This window comes from Dendropsophus ebraccatus, chromosome 4, assembly GCF_027789765.1.
Source record: "Dendropsophus ebraccatus isolate aDenEbr1 chromosome 4, aDenEbr1.pat, whole genome shotgun sequence".
Lineage (NCBI taxonomy): Eukaryota > Metazoa > Chordata > Amphibia > Anura > Hylidae > Dendropsophus > Dendropsophus ebraccatus.
Window position 1 is genome coordinate 37,235,802 of NC_091457.1, and position 21,704 is coordinate 37,257,505.

Below are 21,704 nucleotides of genomic sequence, written 5' to 3' on the forward strand. Positions count from 1 at the left end.
TAAGCACTTGCAGTGTTGGGGTCCTGGGTTTAATTTTCTTGTCACTGGACAGTTCCTCAAAAGTAGCATCAAGGAGCTCTCATGTCTATGACACTGGTCTTTCAAGGCCAGGTAATACATCAGCCAGATGTCAATTACATTTTCCAAAGAGAGGTCAACTAGATGTCAAAATCCACTTGGGATGAGGGAAATGTAAATGTATCACCACTGGAAGCAATGCAACATGTAAAATAAAACATACAGATTTTGTAAATTAGAGCGCAATATTTTAACATTTCAAGTACACAGCTAAAAAAAAATGTTTTGTTTTTTTTTCCTTTTCTGAGCCACAACTCAGAGCTTGCTTTTTGTGGGACTAATTTACTTTGTCCTAAAACATACAGCAAAGCGAATAATCATTACAAATAAAAGACAATTTTGCTAATTTAAAGGGGTTTCCTATATTTCACACATATTTTCTTTATTCTTCAGGTCAGTACCATAACAAAAATATGTTATCTATAAAGGTTTCTTAGGTTTTACTACTTTTAGGAAATTAAAAAAAAAAATGCTTTGAAGCGCCTTATTATAGCTTTATTTTTCTATCAACAGAGCTGTAAGTAAGTAGGCTAATTTTTTTCCCCAGGATACAATTTTTGGAAAACATTGGACATTTTGTCCCATGGATTAATAACCCCTTCTCCCTCCACAAGCCATCTATACTGTACTGTGTATATCACTCCCCACCACACTAGCAAGCTGTCCAGTGAAACTTGAAGAGTACTATGGCATGACATGGCAGCAAAGAGGAGTATGTGCTTTGCTGTAACTGGTCAGAAAAGTAAGGGAAATGAAGTCCTGTTTGTGTACTACTGGCGAACAGCCCTCTGAAAGTGAGAAATAGCTGTGCACCATGGAGGGGAACTCTAAAAACACCACTTTAAGACCATTTTAAAAGGTTAAGTACACAGTGACAGCCCACCTAGCCAATCACTGGCCGTGAGACTGTTCTGCTTAAGTCAGTAGGGATCAGAGCATTAAGTGGGGGACCCAACAACGTGACAGGAGGACCTCCTGCAGGACCATGGTAAATAAGAATAGGCTGTTTATTATTCTTCAACCCAAGCAATATTCGGAATATCTGTAATAGTAATCTGTGTGGCTGCTGCTCTGGAGGACTCCATGTGACCACATGCTGCTATATAATACTAAATGAGTAAAGAGAGAAGGAGAGAGATATGCAAACATATATATATATATATATATATATATATATATATATATATATATATATATATATATATATATATATGCACAAGCATATATAAACATACTCAGGTGATGTATTATAGATACATATAATGCTGTAAGCCATGGATTGAAAACTGACTGTACAGGGCAATACATGCTGACAATACAATGTTGCACACAGATGGCCCTGTATGCGCCGAAAGTTATCATTTATACCTATGTATCTGTATGCAAAGATAGCATTTTGCATTTGTCTGCAGATACCAGTTATTAGGAAGTATGTTGTGTATTACCATAATACTGACAGGAGAGAGCGGGAGGGATAATGAACATGAAGTGTAAGCGATGAGCTGCTCGCTTGTGACAAGCATATTATTAGCATACCTGCACAGAGGCAGAAAGACGGCACAATTCTGTATAAAAAAGGTTTTATTTCAATAAATAGATCAGTTTAATAAATAAAGATATGTTCCCCGGATAAAAGTTAGGGAGCAATGAGAAGGACAAAGGGATGGCGGGCATCTTGTTGCTACCCCCTCCATTTGGAGGATGCCCAGTTTCACAGTGTAAATAGGGGATTTAATGCCCGAGGTATTCAGTCTCCCGCTTGGAAGATTTAAGACACAGATATTGGGGGATGGGCAGGAGTTGGCATGAAAATACCCCTGGAAGGAGAGGGGAGAAGGGGTGCTACGTTTCAAGCAGTTACCTCATTTTCTGACAATGTAATATAAAAGAAACAAAATACGTTGTCCCATTGTTATTGCACATAATTCTTGTTGCAAATGATTTTCTTAAAAATATCATCCAATAATATTATCCACTTTCCGTAAGTAAAAAAAACCCCTGGTATTCATTGTCCCTTTTTTCATTTTCTGATGCAGCCCTGTCCGCTGGCTGAAGGGGATTACATTTGTTATCCAGCAGATTAATGTTATGCAATCATTCCACTTCTTCTTCTTCACCCTAAGCCTGTTGGCCAATGCACGAATCTGTTTTCTTCCGTTCCAATGCATGAATTATCTATGAATGGCCCCATAAAACCGCTGATGACACGATTGATATGCAAATAACCCACCATATGCTCAGGACCAAGTGGGTTCCTGTCTATTCACCGCAAACCGTCAATGATGGGGTCTTTTTGTATGAGAATAGCTGTATACAAGCTGCATATTCATATCGGCGCAGCACCAAAAATGGCCGCCATATGCGTAGATGGCAGGTGCAGTTCCCGGTTTTTGCTTTTTAATATTATTGAAGCTTTTCCCCCCCCCCTTTTTTTTTTTTTTTTTACTCCATACATTTAAAAAAAATAAAATAAATAAAATCGGTTATTTGGAGCTCACTAGAACTAAATAAATATTGCTACAGGTCATTTATATAAAACTTAATCTAAACTCTACAAACACAAGGATTCTATATCTGTAATGTGTATTGTTTAGGGTACTACATCTGCGATGCCCATGGTAGAATGCAGTACTTCAGTACAACCATTCCCCTTCCTTTCAGTCTATGTAATAGCTTATTTTTTTATCCGAACACATCAAATAAAGAAACCTTAACATATAATATGGCAAAATAATACCGCAACGGCCTCTGTCCAATAATACCGAGGCTGCAGAATTTAGGGTAAGAGAGATCAAAGGTCTTTAGGGTTTTGAGGCTGCACTTGCAGATGTCACTCTGAGTGAGCAGCGAGTCCGCTGAGGCCTGAAGCTGCATTTTCTGTGGACACAGAAGCTATTTACCTGGTGGAACCTGACGCTGCATTTCAATAATGATCTAGTTAGAAGGTTTTGCTGCTTGTCTGTCACGTCTTACTGTGCAACATCAAAATTGGCTTCTTCCATCTTCTGTAAGTGTCACACGTCGCTCTCCACACCCCTCAGCCTGGGTACAAGGATTCTCGGCGTGATGCCTGCGTTTAGGTCCGATTCAAACTCTAGGAGTTGCCCCATGAAATTGAGATTGGGTGATATTATAGGACGCTTCCCCTTCACAAACTTGTAGGCATCTCCCACAGTCATCAGTGTGTGCTTCATCAGATAGGCAATGACCACGGTGGCGGAACGAGACACCCCAGCCTGGCAGTGAATAAGAACACCTTTGCCTTCCTGTTGTGCCTCTTCTACAATGAAGAAGAAAATAGAACATTCCTGATCAGTTACCAGCAAAAGTCATTTTATAGATTAAAAGAACAAATCAGCTAAAAAAAATGAGGCAGTAAACATTACAAATACATGAAAATACACACTGCCAAAACATATATCTTCTCTCCTATCTGTCCAGACCTGCTATGGCCCGCAATGCTTTTACAATCTCCCGCACTGTATGTAAATCAGTTCAGCCAGACTTACATACAGGGCTGGAAATTATAAAAGTACATTTGCGGGCCATAGCAGGCAGTGATAGAGGGTGTAAAATATATTATATATATATATATATATATATATATATATATATATATATATATATATATATATATATATATATATATATATATATAATCTCCAATTCGTTGTGGAAGCAGCGGAATCCCTTTGTGAACGCACAGCGTCCTTTGTGAGTAAGGGTGCCTTCACACCTACCGTATCGCAGCAGAAAATCCGCTGCGGATCCACAGCAGATTTAACTAAATGAATGAACACAGCATCAAATCCGCACCTACAAATCTGCTGCGGATCCGCAGCGGATTTGACAGTGCGTATTTAATGCTGTGTTCATTCATTCAGTTAAATCTGCTGCAGATCCGCAGCGGATTTTCTGCTGCGATACGGTAGGTGTGAAGGCACCCTAAAAAAAGTTCCTTTATTTAGCCATATGCATACACAGAAAAAATCACAACGTTTCGGCTCCTCTAACACATCCTGAGCCTTTCTCAAGTATATTTTCTGTGTATGCATATGGCTAAATAAAGGACCTTTTTAACTCACAAAGGACGCTGTCTTCCCAACTGCTTTTCCTATAGTGTGTATTTTCATGTATTTGCAATATTTAAAAGTGTTAGGCTGGGTTCACACTATGTTTTTGCAGTCTTTTTTTTTTTTCTTTCTTCAAAAAAATGGATGAAAAAAAAAAATGGATGCATTTGTGTGCATGTTTTGATCCGTTTTTTTCTATTGACTTCCATTGTAAAAAGAAAATGGATCAAAACAGATCCGTTTTTATTTAACGGACACAAAAATGAGGTTGACTACGTTAAGTGTACGTCTATAAAAACGGATCAGTTTTGATCCTTTTTTTTATAATGGAAGTCAATGGAAAAAATGGATCAAAACGGAGGCACACAAATGTATCAGTTTTTAAAAAAAATGGATTGCAAAAAACACAGTGTGAACCCAGCCTTACTGTCACCCCATCGATATGGGCAGTTCTCAGCATCATTTAGAAGTTCACATGCTGCACAGTTCATATTTACCTGTATAAAATATGAATTAGGTGTCTTTCTTGTCTAAAATGCTTTTTAGCATTGGTGGACTGTGGGCCCTGGACAGGGCTTCACGGACGTTGTGCCCCTGTCTTCCTGCCTATGTTGGTGCCATAGGCCACAACCCCTCTGAGACGTCATTGAAATGGTCAGTTACTACTGCAGTGGACTATGGCAAAGACTATGGTGCCAATGTTGGCAGGGAGACAGGGCACGACGGCATTTTTGACCAGAAAAACAACAAAGACATGTTTTATAAAATATGCACTGTGCAGCATGTAAACTTCTAAATTTTGCTGAAAATTGTACATATCGATAGGGGGTGACTTTAATGCCTTAATAGTGGATTGGTCCCATAATTGGATACATAATTGCCTGCTTATATATTGCTGTAGGATATGCAAATATAACTAGTAAAGAAGCAATACTTGTAAAAGCCGATACAATGTAAGGGTATGTTCACATGTACAGGATCTGCAGCAGTTTTGATGCTGTGTTTAATTATTACATGGCCACTAATACATGGCTCAATAATCGTGCGACCAGGGCTGCTTGTGCATGGCTGTTGGCCACACATCTGTTACACAGGGAAATTTGTGTGTCCGAGCGCATCTCCGCCTGTCCCATAGACTCCACTCTATGGTCGAGTAGATTCCGCTGTCCGCCAAAAGAATTGACAAGTCAGTTCTTTCGGCAGGCGGCGGAATTCGCCTGACCATAAAATAGAGTCTATGGAACGGGCAGAGATGTGTGCGAGCGACAGAATCCATGGCGGGTTATACATCCGGACTCCATAGGGTGAACCCACCCTTTGTGTACATTCACATTAATCTGCTACAGATTTGATGCTGCGTATGTCAGATAATTTATTTATAGTGATTAAATCCACAGCATGAAAGGCCTTGTCCACCGTTGTTTTCTGTGAACAGCAGTCACTGTATGTTATAAACCTCCAATTGATTTCAATGGAAGTGATACTGTGCGCAAAAAGTGACGCGTCACAGCTCAGTCTGTTCCAAGGAAATGTGGACAAGAACGCAGCGGTTTCTGGAGAACATACAGTATAATTTTACATAATTTAAACAGACAAATACATAAGATTTAGAGTGTCTAAATCAGCCGTTTTCTTCCCTTTCGCGCATCATCAGATCAGACCCATATCTAGCCATAAGGCAATTGACTGCAGTAGGAGCCTTCGCCTACTGCTCTGCCAATGTGAAGGCAGGCACACCCGCTCTTTAGTGATGTCTTGCCCATTCAGCAAAAAAAAAAAAAAAAGACGAAAAGTCCTGATTATACAGAAAGCTGCAGCTGTTAAAAAACATCTTCCAGATCCTGCCCTTTCTTGGTCAGAGGAGCAGTGCAGATGCAATGCTGAGCTCCATTACAGGGGATTTTACCAGAATCTCCACTTATTACTTATGCAAAGGATAAGTAAAAGAATCTGCTTGCTGGGGTCCCAGTGCATGGACCCCCACAGATGATGAGAATGGGGGCTACCGTCAAGCATGCACAATGCCGCCAAATGGGGCTGACAGACAGCTGAGCTCTACTTTGCCCTCTCTGTCTGTCCTGTAAAGGTCCCTATACATGTTCAAAAACTGTCTGCTGGACATTAATGTGGCCGAAAGTTAGCTCTTCCGTCCTCCCCATACACATGAAGGTTTAGTGAGGGCTAAGCCACAGCTAGACAGCTTTGGCGGCCTATCTCTCACAGAACAAAAGCATCGGCCAGTGAAATCACCATCACAACTGAACTCTATCTCCACCGCTATGGGACCTTTACTAAGGCTGGGTTCACACTATGTATATTTGAGGCTGTATTTGGTCCTCATGTCAGGTCCTCATAGCAACCAAAACCAGGAGTGGATTGAAAACACAGAAAGGCTCTATCCACACAATGTTGAAATTGAGTGGATGGCCGCCATATAACGGTTAATAACTGCCATTATTTCAATATAACAGCCTTTGTTTTAAAATAACAGCAAATATTTGCCATTAAATGACGGCCATCCACTCAATTACAACATTATGTGAACAGAGCCTTTCTGTGTTTTCAATCCACTCCTTGTTTTGGTTGCTATACAGCCTCAAACATACAGCCTCAAATATACGTAGTGTGAACATAGCCTTAGACTTTAAATGGATCAGTGGGCATGCTTGACCTTTGTTCCATTAAAATAGAGAATGTTCTTGCCCCAGCACTGAGATCCCCTGCTTTAAAAGATAGAGGGAAAACAAATCATTTACTGCACAGCTGAATGAGGTGTAATAAACCTGCAATACTCCCCTCCTCTAATCCTCCATAGCTGCTGTGAGGACTCTACTGTTGGTCTCTGCATTTTCTAGGTTCCTGTGATGTCCCAACCCCACAGCCAGTCAGTGGTCACAGCCATGTCCCGCATCAGTGACTGGCTAAGCAGGCCGGTTCCTATGACATGACAGGAACCTGAAAGAAGCAGAGTTTTGCGGAGTTCTGACAGCATTGGTGCCACAGCTACAGGGACCAGAGGAGGAAAGTATAGCATTTTTTTTATTTTTAAGCACCCCCCCCCCTTCCCAGCCATGGAGAAAATGTTTGTTTTCCCTAGAAAACTCCTGTACAAACCCACACACCGTATACACAGCAGATACGCAACAAATACGCAGCAAATACGCAGCAGATTTGTTGGTACAGATTTGATGCTGTGTTCAGTTATTTAGATATAATCTGCTGCGTTTTTGCTGCGTGTTTGCTGCGTATCGCAGCAGTAAATACGCTGCTTATACGGTGTGTGGGTTTATACCCTTAGAGTCATTGTATGTTGGCCAAGTACTGTCATGATTTATTTTTTTTATGTAACAGCAACAATACATGTCAAGTGTGAGAAAAGAATAAAGCTAAAACTCCCATTTACCCTTTACATCCATTAGAAAACCTGTGTTTAGTGACAAAATCTGTTGTGACATGTACATAAGGCTTTGTTGCTAATGCCATGGCTCTCAGGAGACACCATGGTAGTGAGTAGGCCTCACATATTTACCAGTGAGAAAGCTAGTAAAATCACAAAGTCAAACACTCGGCTCTTGTAATCTTTAGCCGAAGGAAGATAGGTCAACTAACCAAGGCGATACACAGCCCCAGGATAACACAGCACCTGGATACTCCAGTATCCCACAGTAACTGCACGTGGCTATTCTAAAGATATGGCAAACATTAGAAATTCTCATTTTTTAGTTCATAAAAGGTGGCTATACTCCTGGTTTGGAGCGTAGGAAGGCCATAATACACAGTAGGGTGAAGCCACACAAGTGGCTGTCCACATACGGACAAAATATGGCAACCAGTGGTCACGCATCTGATAGCAAATTTTAGTCACAAGCAGATGGCCGGCTTGTGTTGTTTCCCCCTCAGATGATGAAATCATCTGACGTTTATGTATATGGCTGCATCACGTAACACCCCGTGCAGAACCTAACCAGGATCAGATCCAGTCATACGTAATCAGAAAAAGCTAACCTGTACGCAAATGTTACCATCACCTTTCATCAATAAATGTAAGCAACAAACCACTGTACTGCCGCCAATCTTTTATGTACATTACTTATACCTTTATACATCACATCAAACCATGAGAAGCAGCCTACAGCCCCGGTTCTCAGCCAGGGTACGCATAATGCCATGTCTCTAGCTAGTACTCATGCTGTGCTTTTAATAGACAGCACAGTGTATGCTCAAAGCCTTGGGGTTTCTTTGATGTAATCTGTTTAAATAGGAGAAACTTGGCTTAGAACACTGAGAAATAGATTTCATCAGGCCATATAATGGGTTTCTTTGTGCGTCCGTAGGTAAGATGTACGTGTTTTATGAGGATATTTGTCTTTTTTAGATGATGATTATAAGGAGTTTGGCTTTACGATGGTTTTACTTAGAAGGATGTCACTTACCAATGAACTCAAAGGCCTCCTCAAAGTACTGGCGGAGGTCCTGCTTACTGTTATCGGTGGCTGGCAATCTCTTGTAACGCAAGGCTCCAGATTCAGCATGGTAGAGAGGCAGGTGGGTAGTGACGTTCAGGACGTGGCCTATGTTTAGAGTTACCATGCGCCCTAAGTCTTGGGCATCCTTTTCATTGCCCAAAAAGAGGAAAGGCAAGATCAGGCTCAATTCAGCTTTTTCAACGTCGGGAGACAATGGTGGCGCAGGAGGTACTTCTTGTGGCATGACACAGTCTTCAGCAGGGGGATCAGCCAAAACTGCCAGGAAATTACAAGATGTTAGGACACGACAAACCTCAAAGGATTATTACATACAGAAGAATTACAGGCAACAATTCCCAGCTAATACTGGTGGACCCCATTGCCTATAATGGTGTCCATAGAGGTTTTCATATATTTGACCACTATTTTAATTTATTGCTGTAAATTTTGTATTTGAGGGTTGACATTCTTAAAGTGAAGCATTCATTCTCTTGCTATGTATCACCAGACAGGAAGACAAGTCAGAAATGTACAGGTGTACCTATGTGTCACCATCAGGACATGTGTCACACAGATAAAAGCTGCGCTCTCTCTCTCTCTTTCCTGTTTATGAGATGACTTTTCATGATGTGTTAGGTGATATCACCGAATTACTGTACAGTCAGGTGCCGCCCTATAAAGGTGTCGCCAACAAACAGGTTTCTGCACATTATGTCACCCAATATTTATGTGTAGGTGTGTTAGTCCCCCTTGTATGACACATCTAATCTCTTCTGTTTCCTCACTGTGTCACTCCAACCACTACCTGGGAATTACCAAAGGAAATGCTGACACTAGTCTTTCCTGCTTTTGCTAGATTTCTGTTGATAAAGACAAATGACCTAAAACTGACACATTACAAATGTTCAAGTATTACCTCCTCTTCCTCCTGATGAATTTTCTTTTTCACTCAAGGGCTCCAGCAAAAGGTATAAACTTTTAAGCCTTCTATTTGTCCCAACTGGAGACAGTGGTGGTGGTGTGGAGGGAGGAGGAGGAGAGTGCGGAGACACTGGATCATCTACCTCCAATCCCTCTAAGCCTCTACAGTCCAGTAGCAATGGCGTTCCTCCAAGCATTCCTCCACGTGTCCGCGACATAATTTTCCGTGCCAGCTCATCTGGCCAGATGGCCCGTACACTATAATCATCATCCTCATCATAGCTTACCCGCGAACTCCCCACAAACTGTGGGTCAAACGTCACTATGGGGTCACAGCTGCAAGATGAACCCACAGACTTCCTCGGAGGGCGAAGCAGCCGCCAGCAGCCTCGGCAGCCACATTTTAGAGGGTGGAGAGCCCAACGGAAGCACGAAGGTGATCGGGGGGAAGGTGATGGGGGTGAAGCCCTCCGACGAGTACAAGGTTCCCGAGGCCAGCGAGGAGGTTGGAGTTGGGGTAGCAGTCCAGGCAAAGTGAGGTCAGCATGGGATGGAGCCCTATGTCCCAGCTGCAGACCTCGCACCTCAGGGGCCATTCTTGAAGGGGCAACAGAATGTAATGGAAGAGAGCGAGGACGAGGCAGGGGGACAGAACGGTCTTCTAGAGGCACTGGGGGCATGATGCTGAGAAGAAGAGAAAAGAAGAAAGAATTACAGACACATTGACATGGAGCATTGCAGTCTGCATTACGTCCTACCTTATAAAGCCTAGCAGTGTTTTGGAGCCCGCTCGTCTAGATCAGCGCAGAACGCAATGCTGCATCTCATAGGCAAATCCAATTTATAGCAAAAACCAGGAGACGACATAAGGCTGCTAGGTGGGATCTAGATACCAGTCAATGACTACGAGCAGGCGTGTAAAGTGTGGTGTAAAGAGCGGCTGGATGAAGTGCAATGCCGGTCCCTGTGTCCCTTCCTCTCCTTCCTATTTGGAGCTCTGCAGTAGATGCTTCTCCTCCTCCTAAACGTGAGCTCCATCTAATCTGTAGATCACATAACATAATGCGGGGTGTCCGCCATATAACTGCCTCCAAAAATACAGCCCCCCAGAGCATGAAGCCCATAGAGACATATGCATCACCTTACACAGCATGCACACAGTAGTATGTAGTACATATATACAGTATGCTCATAAATCTGCTATATACACTGCTGCACTGTGATGCTATGGAAGTTACAACTACTGCAATGTGCAGCTCCCCGGTCATCAATAACCCAGTCCATAGAGCCAGTGCCACCACTACTGCTGCTGCACACACCGTACCTGTGTCAGCTGCTCCCCGGCTCCTCGGCACACCCCGGCTGTGTACTCGCCCTCATCTGTGCTTGTCGCCTCCCGGGTGTCACGTCCTTTGTGTGTGCGCCCGTGTCAGCGCGTGTGCCTGCTGTGTGCACGGGGTGACACTGAATGGCGAGCCCCGCCCCCTCCACACGAGATGACATCACCGCCAACCAATCAGCGATCGCCCACATTATACGAACAGACAAACCGGCCCCGGCTAATTACTACCGTACACATTCTGCTGATTGTAGGAGAATAGAGCGGCGCAAAGACTGCCGGGAGCGGCGGGGAGACGGCAGCCGGGACCACACTGATAAGGGCCGGGGAGCCTACTGATCAGCAGCTAGGGACCCCACTAATAGCAACCAGGGACCCCACTGACCAGCAGCTAGGGACCCCACTAATAGCAACCAGGGACCCCACTGATCAGCAGCTACGGACCCCACTAATAGCAACCAGGGACCCCACTGATCAGCAGCTACGGACCCCACTAATAACCAGGGACCCCACTAATAGCAACCAGGGACCCCACTGATCAGCAGCTACGGACCCCACTAATAACCAGGGACCCCACTGATCAGCAGTTAGGGACCCCACTAACAAGTGCCAGGGAGCCTACTGATCAGCAGCTAGGGACCCCACTAATAACCAGGGACTCCACTGATCAGCAGCTAGGGACCCCACTAATAACCAGGGACCCCACTGATCAGCAGCTAGGGACCCCACTAATAACCAGGGACCCCACTGATCAGCAGCTAGGGACCCCACTAATAACCAGGGACCCCACTAACAAGTGCCAGGGAGCCTACTGATCAGCAGCTAGGGACCCCACTAATAACCAGGGACCCCACTGATCAGCAGCTACGGACCCCACTAGTAACCAGGGACCCCACTGATCAGCAGCTACGGACCCCACTAGTAACCAGGGACCCCACTGATCAGCAGCTAGGGACCCCACTAATAACCAGGGACCCCACTGATCAGCAGCTAGGGATCCCACTAATAACCAGGGACCCCACTGATCAGCAGCTAGGAACCCCACTAATAACCAGGGACCCCACTGATCAGCAGCTACGGACCCCACTAATAACCAGGGACCCCACTGATCAGCAGCTAGGGACCCCACTAATAACCAGGGACCCCACTGATCAGCAGCTAGGGACCCCACTAATAACCAGGGACCCCACTGATCAGCAGCTAGGGACCCCACTAATAACCAGGGACCCCACTGATCAGCAGTTAGGGACCCCACTAACAAGTGCCAGGGAGCCTACTGATCAGCAGCTAGGGACCCCACTAATCACCAGGGACTCCACTGATCAGCAGCTAGGGACCCCACTAATAACCAGGGACCCCACTGATCAGCAGCTAGGGACCCCACTAATAACCAGGGACCCCACTGATCAGCAGCTAGGGACCCCACTAATAACCAGGGACCCCACTAACAAGTGCCAGGGAGCCTACTGATCAGCAGCTAGGGACCCCACTAATAACCAGGGACCCCACTGATCAGCAGCTACGGACCCCACTAATAACCAGGGACCCCACTGATCAGCAGCTACGGACCCCACTAGTAACCAGGGACCCCACTGATCAGCAGCTAGGGACCCCACTAATAACCAGGGACCCCACTGATCAGCAGCTAGGGATCCCACTAATACCCAGGGACCCCACTGATCAGCAGCTAGGAACCCCACTAATAACCAGGGACCCCACTGATCAGCAGCTACGGACCCCACTAATAACCAGGGACCCCACTGATCAGCAGCTAGGGACCCCACTAATAACCAGGGACCCCACTGATCAGCAGCTAGGGACCCCACTAATAACCAGGGACCCCACTGATCAGCAGCTAGGGACCCCACTAATAACCAGGGACCCCACTGATCAGCAGATAGGGACCCCACTAACAAGTGCCAGGGAGCCTACTGATCAGCAGCTAGGGACCCCACTAATAACCAGGGACTCCACTGATCAGCAGCTAGGGACCCCACTAATAACCAGGGACCCCACTGATCAGCAGCTAGGGACCCCACTAATAACCAGGGACCCCACTAACAAGTGCCAGGGAGCCTACTGATCAGCAGCTAGGGACCCCACTAATAACCAGGGACCCCACTGATCAGCAGCTAGGGACCCCACTAATAACCAGGGACCCCACTGATCAGCAGCTAGGGACCCCACTAATAACCAGGGACCCCACTGATCAGCAGTTAGGGACCCCACTAACAAGTGCCAGGGAGCCTACTGATCAGCAGCTAGGGACCCCACTAATAACCAGGGACTCCACTGATCAGCAGCTAGGGACCCCACTAATAACCAGGGACCCCACTGATCAGCAGCTAGGGACCCCACTAATAACCAGGGACCCCACTAACAAGTGCCAGGGAGCCTACTGATCAGCAGCTAGGGACCCCACTAATAACCAGGGACCCCACTGATCAGCAGCTAGGGACCCCACTAATAACCAGGGACGCCACTAATCAGCAGCTAGGGATCCCACTAATAACAACCAGGGACCCCACTGATAAGCAGCAAGGGATCCCACTAATAGCAACCAGGGACCCCACTAATCAGCAGCTAGGGACCCCACTAATCAGCAGCTAGGGACCCCACTGATCAGCAGCTAGGAACCCCACTAATAGCCGAGAACCCCACTGATCAGCAACTAGGGACCCCACTAATAACCAGGGACCCCACTGATCAGCAGCTAAGGACCCCACTAACAAAAACCGAGAACCCCACTGATAAAAACCAGGGACCCCACTGATAACAATCTGGGACCTCATAGATAACAACCAGGGACCCCAAAAACAGCGGCCAAAGACCCCTGTGATAACAACCAGAGACCCCACTATTGCAGCCACGGATGGTCTATCCTCAGGATAACTTTGTAATATAAGGTTATTTTAAAAAAATAATTATATATATATATATATATATATATATATATATATATATATATATTCATTCCTATTTTGAATGTGTACATTGGCAGCAGTAGGGGGCAGCACAGTGTAATAGGGCCTAGTGATACTGACCCTCCCCTATGGCTATTGTAATGTATGTCAGCAAGTTACAGATGGCAGAGACTGACAGCTTCCCCCACTGTAATGTGTATTCTAATGCTAATAAGCTTCAGGGGGCGCAGTATCGTTAACGACAACAAAGCTTCTGCAGCCCTGCAGTACCCAACACAGCCACTGGTGGCAGCAGAGAGGCCATGCTGCCCCTTACTGCTGCCAGTCAATAAAAACATGAAAAAAAAAATTCTTTAATAGTCTTTAGCTAGTCTCATGCACTTTTTTGCAACCTAAGGTGTAACTGTACTTGCCATGCATGATATCACATTCAATTTTATTATAATCCTATGGGATTGCAGGAAGATTGCATGGGATTCGACAGTAGTGAAAACCATTTATTTTTTGAAGGGATCTGATACTGCAGCCGCATGGAATCACATAGGCACATGCAATTTCACACAACCCCCATAGGAATACATGACATGCAAGATCGCATCATAACATCATCACGTTAGAGAAACAGCTTAGCTAGTCACTTTTACAAATGTTTCTAAAACGGTATGTGTGATGTATGTAACGGCAGATGGATTCCACAGTGCAGCCACAAAGGCTTAGGACCCTGTCCGTGTTTTCTCATTTTATGTTGCAGCCTTGTGCAGCCCCCATCATTCTGCGTGCAGTACCCCATATCATCATAATGGAAACAGAAGGGTAAAAACCTTTGCTGATTTATTGAACAGGAAAAACTGAAATATTGCATTGACATAAGTATTAGGGTCCTTTACTGAGTTCTTGTGGTTGAGCCACTTTAGGACATTCAGAGTTATCTCTAAGGGCAGGGGCGGATTAACTTTACCATAGGCCCGGGCTGTTCACCAAGCCTGGGCCCCCCCACCCCACTGTAACTATGGCGGCACTAGCGTGGTGTTCATAGTACAGGACAGATAATGTCATGATGTCCTGATTTGTGCAAAATTGCCATAAAAAACAGATTTTTTGCAAATCATGGCGGAAGTGTAGCCGGGAGACAGTACACCACTGAAAGTATAAGTCTTTTTGGGTGTTATGGGCCCCCAGGAGCTCAGGGCCCCGGGCTGCCGCCCGAAACGCCCCTATTATAATCCACTGCTGGCTAAGGGCCCTATTACACAGGACGATTATTGTGCGGAAAATCATTATATTGTTTGAATTTAAGCGATAATCGCCCTGTGTAATTGCAGGCAACAATCGAAAAATCGTTAATGTGTTGTTGATCGTTGATTTAGATCTGACCCTAAAATCGTTATTAATCATTCGGTAATCGTTTGCTGTAATTCCACTTACGTTCACGTTTGTAACTAACGACTGTCGTTCTGTGTAATATGCTGAACGGTTTCAGGTTAACGATAAACCGATCTCGTTTTCGATCATTTATTGTTAGTCGTTAATGATTAAAAATCGCTTAGCTATGTTCTTAGGGGCGGGGCTTATGGCACAATTGTGGGCGGGGCTTAGTGACACTGAATGAAGCCCTGCCCAGGTGGCAATATCCGCAGATGATAAAAGGTCACTCTTAACTGGAACAAGCACCATGGCGTATAATACAAAATAAGGTATAAAAACTGCATAATCTACCCTTTACACCTGTGTGGAGAAGTCATAATGCAAAAAGGGGGTGACTGTGTCAATTTAAGGTCAATGGTGAGCCTATAGTAGGACCGTAGTAGCTACTATTTAAGTATGTTTTTCAAAATGCCTTAGGAGGGGGTGAGTACCTCCCCGGCTCCATTGATGGTGCCATGCCGAGATTGGTAATCTGGCGGACCGAGCAAATGCCTGCTGGGCCACCAGGAGTACCAATCCGTGGGCCGCCATAATTGTCCCTTTGCAGCGCTGTTCACTCAGCCGCCCTGCCAGTCCCCTAGCCAGCCCCCGCACTGAGGCCCCTTTAAAATTCTGTGTAGTAGACATGCCGCGCTACTACAGGCAACCCCTGACAGCTGACGTCACTTCCTGGACACGCCGCAGAGGAACCTGGAGGGCAGAGAAGAAGAATCTGCCGGGAGCTGGAACAGGAGGAGAAAGAGGACGCCGCTGCTGGGGAGCGATGTGACAGGTGAATGTGCTTTTTGTTTTGTTTCTGTTTCATACAGGGGCTGGACAATGTGGGGCTGGACAACAAATATGAGAATCTGCCAAATGTGGATGTTATAAAGGGGGGAGGGATGATTGCAAAGGAGGGGCCTTTATATAGGGATGTTACAAGGCGGGGGGGGGGGGGCTATTACTATTACAAAAGGAGGGGGGATTTTTCTATATGGGGATGTTACAGTGGGAGGGGAACTATTCTATATGGGAATATTATAAAGTAGGGAGGGGGGTTTGGGGGGGGGGGTGTTACAAAGGGGTGGGGTGCTATTCTATATCTTACAATAGTGGGGCCTATTGTTTATGGGGATGTTACAAAGGTGTTTGTGCGTGTGTGTGTGTGGGGGTTATTCTATATGAGGATGTTACAAAGGGGAGGGGGACTATTCTATGTAAGGATGTTATAAAGGGGGGAGCTGATTCTTTATGGAGATGATACAAAGGGGGGAGGACTACTATTTGGAGGCACAAACTGGGATTAACTGGTTATATGGGGGCACAGAGGAAGCAAAGGTTACTTTGTAAAGCAATACTCTTGGGGAGTTTGAATATAGATGTGGGTGATGCCGGAGTAAGGAGCCTTAAACGGGTTATCCAGCGCTACAAAAACATGGCCACTTTCCCCCTACTGTTGTCTCCAGTTTGGGTGGGGTTTTGAAACTCAGTTCCATTGAAGTAAATGGAGCTTAATTGCAAACCGCACCCGAACTGGAGACAACAGTAGGGGGAAAAGTGGCCATGTTTTTGTAGCGCTGGATAACCCCTTTAAATGTTTGTCTGGTAGATCCTGCAGAGAGAAGTCACAGCCAGAAAAGCCTTCATAATAGCCAAGCAAGAAAAAGCGAACAACTTCAGCAAAAATGGCACTTGCAAGTCATGCAGAGAAGACGCCTCCTATGAGTCACTGGATGAAATGACACTATAGTCACTCCATTTATAATATTTTTTTTCATTACCAGCTGAAGTGTCACAGCAACAGCCGCAGCCCCGCCATGTATGTCAATCAGTTAGAGCAGGAAGGAGCAGGAGGTGCAGCCATGGCTTAGCTCCTCCTCTGACACTTCAGCTGGTAATGAAAAGGAAGATTATAAAAGTTTACAGTGGAGTAAAGGTCCTGTCACTTATACTGTATCTCCCCCACACCTGGTATAGACTTTACAGATTCCCTTTAAGGGCATGTACATACCTAATCCACTGTGACTTTGATGCTGCTGTAATACATAAATATGCAATATCAAATCCACATTAGCCTATGTTGTATCATTATTTTTATGCGTTGATGATGGGGTTCACATATTTAAGGAAGTCGTGAGGAACATGGTGAATTAAAGCAGAATTCGTTACAGCGTTTAAAGTACACTGCTATCTATAAAATATCAAGGAGGATACACTATGTGGGCTGATAGGGGTTGAGTGCTGGGGCTGAATTTAAGTCCCAATCCGGCCCTGGATGGTGCCCAGATTCCACTGCTCCTGTCCCTGGCCACTTTTGGTCTAGAGATGGGATTTGGGACATAACATCGCAGGCCCGCTCAGTCAGGCCCCCTTCACACGTCCAGTTTTTACTGTCAGGAAATCCTGATCAGGAGACCTCAAATGTCATCAGGAAAGTATCAGGATTTCCTGACATTAATCCGTTTTTACCATCAGGAAAAACCTTCAGGATTTCCTGATGAGAAAAAAAAAAAAGTTCTTAATATGGTCTAGTATGCCAACACACATCACACGTACCCACACAGCCCCTAGTGTACCTAGATGGCCACAGGCTGCAGAACTACAACTCCCATCATGACCTGTCAGTAGGGCATGATGGGAGTTGTACTTCTGCAACCTGGATGGCCACAGGCTGCAGAACTACAACTCCCATCATGGCCTGCCAGCAGAGGCATGATGAAAGTTGTACTTCTGCAACCTGGATAGCCACAGTCTGCAGAAGTAAAACTCCCATCATGAGTTTTAGTTCGGGGGGGGGGGGGGTGCCAGTAGCTGCGGGGGCTGGCGGGCTCTCAATAATCCGGAATCGCGGGCACATGTACATCAGGAAAGTGCCCGTGATTCCGGTGCTCCCATAGACTTCTATGGGGCGTCCAGGCTGGAATTCTGGATAAAGATAGGACATCCGGAAGGGTGTCCGTGACTAATTAAAGTGTATGGGTCCGGACGTGTGAAGGGGGCCTCAGTCAGTAGCAGAGGTGAGACACTGCTACAGCCACTGGCTGGCTGCTACACGGCTACAGCCACTGACTGGCTACTTTACCATTACAGCCACTGACTGGCTTAACGGGTTTGCCACGTCATGTCCAAAGTCACGTCTCTAGACCAGAAAGTGTCTGGGGACTGGAGAAACCAAATGCGGGCACTTTTTACATATGGCTGCCTCACATTAAAACATTTGCAATCTGCAATATTAATTCCTCCATTCATTTTCAGATTTCCTGCTCCTAGATTCAGAGTTTTCTCAAGCAGATGTGCCCTCCCTATGATGCCTGCTAGGTGGAAGGTCTGTGTGTCCAGGAATGTAGAGATTGCTGTGAGCGCTCTTCTCTCTCTCTACACTTGTACACAGTCTATGTGATTTTCCCTCCTACCCCTGTAAAATGGCTGTTACATTGCTTACCACCCTATCTAAAGCCTAAGTGAGCTGCCTTCCATGTATGTTCTTCCTATTCTCCACATGTTTGTCTTCTCTATATACCCCCTCCTTGCCATTGTCTCTAACACTGAATAAGGAGAAGGACAGACTAGAAGGCCAACTCTCTCGTAAAATTTTCTACACTCTCAGGAGGGCAGACAACCTTATGCCCCTATTCCACGAGTCGTTTGGAGGAGCAAACGAGCGCTATTAGTGCTCGTTTGCTCCTCGTTCCCCGCTCGCTGCCGCCGCTATTCAACGCGGCTGCAGCGAGCGGGTGAGTGCGGGATGGGGCGGCGGGGAGCTGCGGGGGGGCTGCCCGGGGGATCGCTGATCGTCCGGGCAGCCCATAGGATATAGCAGCGACTGCAGCCGATGCTCCTATTCAACGGAGCGACGGCAGCAGATCGCTGCTATATCAGTCGCTTGTTTTTCAACATGTTGAAAAACAAGCGACTGCAACGATCAGCCGACATGAACGATGTCGGCTGATCGTTGCACTCTATTCCACGGGACGAATATCGTTCGTAGCGGCCGATATCGTCCGAATACGAACGATATTGCTCCTCTAAACGACCCGTGGAATAGGGCCTTTAGGGTCCTATCAGAAGGCCTGATCATCAACTCTAAACGAGAGCCGATCTGCTAGATCAGCACTCATTTACTGAGCAATTACACCTCAGGCAGCAAGGGCTGCACAAACATTGTTAGCGATGTCCGTGCAGCTCTTGCCTTTAGTGTAAAATAATAAAGTGTTAACTTACCTTACCATGTTTCCCCGTGTCCTCGGGCCTTCCCCGGCGTCTGCAGCTCTGCCTTCCGGGCTGGTGTCTCGGCCAGCGATTGGCCAAGCGGCAAGGCCTGTCAGTGCAGGGGCCGGAACAGAAGGCAGAGCTACAGACGCCGGAGGTTTCAATTTTTGATTTAATTTCTTTTTTTTACATTACTAGTGATGAGCGAATAGTGAGATATTCGAATATTCGATATTCGTATGAATATCCCGCAAATATTCGAATATTCGATTGAATATTCGATCCCATTAAAGTCTATGGGAACAAGTATTCGATTAATGAAAAACATCTATTTGACCATTTGGAGGGTAAAACGAAGCTGGGGGATTTGAACGCTTATCGAATATTTTTCGAATATTCACGGGATATTCGTACGAATATCGAATATCTATTCGATCGAACAGTATTCGCTCATCACTATACATTATTATAGGGGTGACCATATTGTCTGAGCTGTTTTAACAGTATATACAGATGTGCTTTACAGCAAGCCCCATAAACATAGGCAACAATGGACAGGAGCAGTCCCATTGACAAGTATAGGAAATGATCACTTTCCAGCAGCCTCTTCCCTATCATCACAAAGAGTACAAGAAGTGTAAAATGGCAAGAGAATTTAAAATATAGATAGTAAAATGGGAAAACAAAAACAAAAAAACACCAGAAAATATGTTTTGCATAAAAACTTGGTTCAAAGGGAAACTAACGGAAGCTAGAAGTCTCTTTTATTACCTTCATGTTCAACACTGTTGAAGGGGTCAGTAAGGGGGTGTGGGGGGAAGGGGGCACTACGGCCCTCAGTACACCAATTTTCCCAGCCAATCCTCACAAATATTCATCTGGCGCTCATCCCTGCATTGATGAGCTCTGGAGTGACGTCAGTGAATATTAATGAGGAGGTGGTGGATTGGCGCATTAAGGGTGGTACTAGGAAAAAAGGAGAGGTCCGCAGCACACACTTCTAAGCTTGGAAGGGAAAGATTCCACAAAGGTAATACACATGAGGAACTAAGTGCACAGTGAAGTTTCTTTTTTCAGAAGGAGAGGTGACCAGATGTAAAGAAAAAATTCTGATTGTTTCTATATACTGTATATTTAGCACAGGCATAAGGCTGACTCAGAATAATTAGAATTTTACATTGCTCCTTTACATACAGTAGTTTGTAAACTTTTCAGTCTATACATGGTTAATCTCACTATTTGAACATTTCCTTAGAACCAACACTTTATACTTACAACTATTATTAGCACAATACCCAAGATGCCTGTTACAAAATCAGAGAGGGGGGAAAAGAATGGAATTATTTATTCTCTGGTGATCCTAGAATCCCCATGTTATTTACTGCCCCCTAGGGGCCCACACTGGTATAACACTTGCAGTGTTACCTTGAATCTTTCTGTATACTCTTTATTTCAGATTAGATTTCATATTACTAGGTGTTTAAAGCGAATGTACCACTAAGTTGATTCTAATGGAGTTGCCTGGGGTGGGCTGGTGCTCGAAATAGAACATCGCCGTGCACGGGAACCCGGGAAGATGATCGAACAGGGCCGAGGTTCAGGTCCGTATGAACCCGAACCACCGGCATTTGATCCCGCTGTCTTCCCGTTCCGTGGGGAAGGAGACAGCCCAACTACCGCCTGGAAAACAGGGATACAGCTTGGTAATAGTCAAATGCTGATGATTCGGGTTCATACGAACCGAAACCTCAGCCCTGTTTGAAAACCTCTGAAAAAAAAAAAAAAAAAAAAAAAAAAAAAGGGCATCTGCATCTTTGTGCCGGTCTATATTTGCTACGTACAAAGCAATGTACGTAGTGGTACACTTGCTTTAAGTATGTTAAGTTGATGGCAAATATAATATGACTTAAAGGGGTACTCCGGCCCGGGGGTTCGGCTGCTGAATGACTAAGCTGCCTTGAGACGTCACATCTCATGCCGCAGCTCACACCAGGAAGCGGCCCCAGGACGAGGGTATGGGGCGGCGCGATCCGGGACCCGGCGCTGGAACCAGGGAGGTAAGTTACTGCCGCCGTCTATAACCACCCCCTCCACGGCAATAGCTTAAAAATACCCCTGGGCCGGAGTACCCCTTTAATATTTTTTTTCTTTTTTTATGATAACTTTGGCCATGATGGACAACAAGTTATTACTTTGTCAATAGCAACCAGATGAAGAGTTCCTCACAATCTTATGCTATGTAGGTAGATGTGCCAACAGAACGGTATGAAAATTCATAATGGAGACTGCA

The 21,704-nt window shown here is 45.3% G+C and overlaps 1 protein-coding gene across 1 annotated transcript; it reads right to left on the bottom strand.

The window, feature by feature from the left end:
* Positions 1–2,511: 2,511 nt before the first annotated feature.
* Positions 2,512–11,020, bottom strand: LOC138789595 (dual specificity protein phosphatase 10-like). The gene is made up of 4 exons (XM_069968320.1): positions 10,863–11,020; positions 9,534–10,222; positions 8,585–8,893; positions 2,512–3,358 (listed from the first exon to the last, which is right to left on the bottom strand). The coding sequence occupies exons 2-4, from the start codon at positions 10,216–10,218 to the stop codon at positions 3,093–3,095; spliced, it is 1,260 nt and encodes a 419-aa protein (XP_069824421.1). The 5' UTR covers positions 10,219–10,222; positions 10,863–11,020; the 3' UTR covers positions 2,512–3,092.
* Positions 11,021–21,704: the final 10,684 nt, after the last annotated feature.